General features: G+C 43.2%; 1 protein-coding gene across 1 annotated transcript; it reads left to right on the top strand.

Annotated features, from left to right (window-relative positions):
• The first annotated feature begins 183 nt into the window (after nucleotides 1-183).
• On the top strand, nucleotides 184-3456 carry CETN2 (centrin 2). Its single transcript, XM_081115281.1, has 6 exons — nucleotides 184-236; nucleotides 370-510; nucleotides 1276-1437; nucleotides 1701-1829; nucleotides 2333-2470; nucleotides 2875-3456. Exons 1-6 carry the CDS (start codon nucleotides 234-236, stop codon nucleotides 2962-2964), a joined length of 663 nt encoding a protein of 220 aa, XP_080971407.1. The 5' UTR covers nucleotides 184-233; the 3' UTR covers nucleotides 2965-3456.
• Nucleotides 3457-4987: the final 1531 nt, after the last annotated feature.

Genomic DNA, 4987 nt, shown 5'->3' with positions numbered 1-4987 from the left:
GCCCAATGAGGTCAGCGATGCGCCAAGAGCGCGCCGCTCCTAGACTTGGACGGGGCCTTTGTCGGTTGGTCCCGCCCACTCAAGCTCTAAGCCAATTGTGAGCGGCGGCGGTGGCGAGCGCGTCACCAATGGGGGAGCGGGGCTGCGCGCGTGGCGCGACGGGAACTACTTCCAGTTAGTGAGCGTACATTGGCTGCCTTAACGAGCGGGAGCGGAGCGGGAGTCGGTTGGAAATGGTGAGTGCCGCCCTCTGCCGCGCCCCTTTTCTAGAGGCCGAGCCCTTAACCCGGGCTAGGTCTTCCCTCTGTCTTTTCCGTGCGGTTCTTGGCTTCAGCATGTCCCTCCTTACTCTGTTATCTTTCTCCGAAGGATCCGAAGAAACCCCAGCTTCCTCGCGGGGCCTTTTCGCTGCCTCCTCTTAACCCTCAGCCGGCCCGCAGCCGCCCCCCGTTCATGCGTGGCCCTCTGGCCAAACTGTTCCAGGCCAAAGAAGACTCGGAACCTCCGAAGGTCTGACCCCTCTTAGACCCACAGTGTTTGGGGGGGAGGTTTATGATATTTGTTAACGCTCATTTTGAAATTTAAATGTAGGGCCATTCGGGAGACGCTCTGACCTGCTTGGGGAAGGCAGAGAGAGATATGCCCAATGGATTGAGTTTTATTATTTGATATTGACAGAATGTACATCTTAATAATATTTGGCCAAATCTAGAAGTAATCAGAACTGATACTTAGAGGGAAACGGAGTACCGCGAGTGGCCGTTGTAAGGACATTCTAGTGGGCAAACTACGGCCCGCGTGCCGGGTCCGGCCCGTTTGAAATGAATAAAACTAAAAAAAAAAAAAGACGGTACCCTTTTATGTAATGATGTTTACTTTGAATTTATATTAGTTCACACAAACACTCCATCCATGCTTTTGTTCCGGCCCTCCGGTCCAGTTTAAGAACCCATTGTGGCCCTCGAGTCAAAAAGTTTGCCCACCCCTCTAGAATTAGAATTCAGGAAATGTTTATCGTCTGTACAGTTATCCACACTCTGCTTCTTAGCTAGCTTTTGGTCCTTGCTTCTAGAAACAATAGTAAACAGAGGGAGGGATAGAGGTGCATGGAAAGACTGTTATTCCCAATAAACCCTATTATCCCTCCAATTAAGCAAAGCTTTGGGATTGGTTGGTATAAAGTATTTTAAAAGCATATATGGTTGTGTTTATTTTATGTAATATATGGACTACGTTACATAATATTGTGCTTATGTGTTTGTAAACCATCTAAAGGCTTCTTCTAGCCATAAGAAGGCAAACGTGGCATCATCTTCCCAGCCAAAAAGAGTGAGTCCTAAGCTGGAGCTTAATCCACAGCAGATACAGGAGCTACGCCAAGCTTTTGATCTCTTCGATACTAATTCAACTGGGACCATTGATGTTAGAGAGCTCAAGGCAAGATCTGTACATTCCTGCTCTGCCTCCTTTCCTTTCCTGTGCCTCTTTGTCTTCTTTCCTTGTCACCACTCTACTCCCATTGTCCTCTTCTCCCTGAAAAAAGTTACAAGGGAATAATACATTGTGCTGTTTTCCTATCTTTACTTCAAGTGTGATTCGATAAAATGAGTGCAGATGCTGGCTTAATGCTCCCAACACTGTCATTTTTGCTCTTGCTATATTTACATGTGTATATTGAGATATTCCTGTTTTCATTGTAGGTGGTGTTGAGAGCAATGGGCTTTGAACCAAAGAAAGAAGAGATTATGAAGATGATAAATCAAGTGGATCCAGAAGGTACAGGAAAAATGAATTTCAATGACTTCTTGACCTTGATGACTCAAAAAATGGTAAGTTAGCTCTTCAAGACCACAAAGTCACAGGAAAAGTCATGTTACCCTCTGTAGTGAAGGTACTACTGCTGTCACTTTTTTTGCTATTGTCTTTCTTTAACTGGTATATCAATATGATAACCACAAGCAATAAAGCCTATAAACACCAACAATATTACAGTATCTCACATTTTGACAAGGTGCAGTCCCTATATTTCCCCTAATTTTAACTGCACCCCTCCTACTGTTTTTTAAAAACAAGTCCAGTTTCTCTTTGGTTTGTATAGAAAGAATGCGGTAAGTGCAGTGCCTTATTAAGTTCCTTTTTAGCTTCTAGGGTTTGTAATGTCATTGAGTTTGTCCTCTTTTTCTACCCTGAATGATGTTTGATCTCCTAGGACCTATGTCACAAAGGCTGTCACCAAGACCAAGCAATGATGTAGGGGAGGGCAGAGGGGTTATACAGTAATGAATAACTGCAGTGTTTCATTACTCATGTATTTTATGTTCTACTTGTTAAGTGCGAGAAAGATTCCAAAGAAGACATCCTGAAAGCTTTCAAGCTCTTTGATGATGATGAAACTGGGACCATATCGTTTGAGAATCTCAAACGCGTATCCAAGGAGTTGGGCGAGGACATAGCTGATGAAGAGCTTCAGGTTTGTAATGCACCCGCCTGGAACCCAGAATTCCTGGTTAGAGCTCTGGGTGACTCTTCTGAGTTACATTTTGTCTGATGTGAGCACCACTTTGAAGTAAAACTAGTGTTTTTTCTTGTCTCTCTGTTGACCACTTAATTTCCCTTTAGTAGTGTGACAAACCTATGCACCCTGCTCTCAGAAAAATACACACATGGACAGTTTTACTTTCAGTGTTAGGCTTTAGGAATCCACTCGAGCTCCCTTCTAGGTGATATATATGACAAAGTATGACTTAGATTTCAGATAACTTTTCAGGAACCTTGGACAGTTGTCTATTCATGTAGTATTAGAAAAGCCTGTTGCTTGGTCATATTTTAGCTTCATTATGAATTAATCTAACCTGAATCCTTACTGTCATGCAGGAAATGATTGAAAAAGCTGATCGAGATGGAGATGGGAAAGTCGATGAGGAAGATTTCCTGCGTATGATGAAAAGGACCAGCCTTCAATAAGAGTATTCTCTCCTGTTGCAAGCACACACAACTAGTTTTACTGCCTGTTATTGTGTGAAACCTGGTTTTTGAGAACACAAGTGTTTTTTCCCCACTAACCTCCCTATATACCTTTAGTAACAACCTCACATCCATTTTCAACTGTTGTGTTTTTTGACAATATTGTTCTTTGTGAGGCAACCTGCTGCTTTCTTTAATTCTCCAAAACAGAACAAGAGCACATTAGAGCATTAACCCACTTGCCATTCTACCTTGCATTGCTTCACTCTTGTCATGCAGTCCCACATTTATGCCACCATAGAAAGACTTCTCAGGGAAACATGTGTTGTAACTTTGTCACCATAAACAGCAGGCATCTCTACAATGGTTCTGGTTTTAATTGACACCTAAGTGCAGCTTTCTCTTTTAAAAAATACAGTGAACTCTCACTTGCATTTGGATGTCTTTTTCCTGTTTGTTTTGTGTTAAAATAAAGCATGCATTTTGAGCTTTTGTTCTCTAAGAGTGAGTTCTTTGGCCTTGACGGAGTTAATCTTCTAAACCAGCGGTTCTCAACCTGTGGGTCTCGACCCCTTTGGGAGTCGAACAACCCTTTCACAGGGGTCGCCTAAGACCATCGGAAAACACATATATAATTACATATTGTTTTTGTGATTAATCACTATGCTTTAATTATGTTCAATTTGTAACAATGAAAATACATCCTGCATATCAGATACTTACATTACAGTTCATAACAGTAGCAAAATTATAGTTATGAAGTAGCAACGAAAATAATTTTATGGTGGGTGGTCACCACAATATGAGGAACTGTATTACAGGGTCGTGGCATTGGGAAGGTTGAGAACCACTGTTCTAAACCATTGTGTTGAAGGCAGTCTGGTAGATCCCAAACTCCTTACCAGCCTGTGGGCAGAAAATGAAATAATCCTTTGCTATTGGCATGAGTTGTTTCTTTGCCTTGGAAACCTGTCAGTGGTCAAAACTAGAAGAATCCACTTCATGTAACCCTAAATGATGCCCTAAAAATGGTTTTGATAAAGTGTAAGGCCAAAAAAGAGTTCTTGGCAATTCATGTTTGGACAAATCAGGGAAATCCAGGTTCTTATGACAGTAGGTTTAATTCAGCCAACTTCTGGTCAGTTTATTTGCTGGATGGTTTCTTAGAATATTGGCATCAGGTTGCACTGGGTGACTTTGTTCAGTTCCCTTTTGGTCTCACAAGGGATGACCTGTAAGAGAATTCCTGGCAAATGGCATTAAGCCTCTGCTCTAGGCTGAGGGTGGGAGGATGAAGGGCTGGAATGGAAAAGGAGTAAGGATGTAATGTTCCTTTACCCACACAGGGTGGGGAGAGAATGAATTTCAGACTGCTGAGGGCATCCTAGTTCCAAGATAGGGTTGCCTGATTTAGCTAATTAAAAAAAAGAAACATCTAGGTCAATTTGAATTTCAAATCAACAAATTGTTTTTAGTACAGGTTTGTCCCATTCAGACTTTGTTGTTGTTTCTTTATTCATTGTTGATCTGAAATTCCATTTTACCTGAGTGCCCTATATTTCACCTAGCAACCCTAGGTGGGGAGCATGTTAAGAAGCATGGCTGTGGGTTTCAGTCCCTGGACACTGGCATCCTGGTGGACTTGACCCCCAACCCCTGAGTCTCCTGTGCCAAGCAGCCATTGTAAGATAGGTTGTCAGTTACTCAGTGGAGGGAATAGGGACAGAATAAGTGGATGAGGGACTAGAGCAGAGAGTTGCAGGGGATTCAGGAAGATGGAGACAGAGAGCTGGGGCCAGTTCATGTGGAGGCATAAAATAAAGCTGCAAGGGGATGGGAGGATGTGGATGGAGAGAGGGCTGGGGTCAGTTTGTGTGGGACAGGACCAAATGGATGGAGAAAGTGAGAAGGATGGGGAGGAAATGGTTGGAGAGGTCAGTGCAGGTGCAGATGATGCAGAAAGTTGTTGTGCAGTGGTTCCCAATGTGGGGGTACACGCCCCACAGGGGGGCAATTTGAGAAT

The sequence above is a fragment of the Myotis nattereri genome (genome assembly GCF_964212035.1).
Source record: "Myotis nattereri genome assembly, chromosome: X".
In the NCBI taxonomy this organism is placed as follows: Eukaryota; Metazoa; Chordata; class Mammalia; order Chiroptera; family Vespertilionidae; genus Myotis; species Myotis nattereri.
Note: the sequence above shows the minus strand (reverse complement) of the source record. Positions and strands in the feature narration are given on the sequence as shown.

Coding starts and splice junctions, on each gene's coding strand:
- CETN2 (XM_081115281.1), top strand. Junction 1,438..1,700: donor TTGATGTTAGAGAGCTCAAG/GCAAGATCTGTA, acceptor TTTTCATTGTAG/GTGGTGTTGAGAGCAATGGG. Junction 2,471..2,874: donor TAGCTGATGAAGAGCTTCAG/GTTTGTAATGCA, acceptor ACTGTCATGCAG/GAAATGATTGAAAAAGCTGA.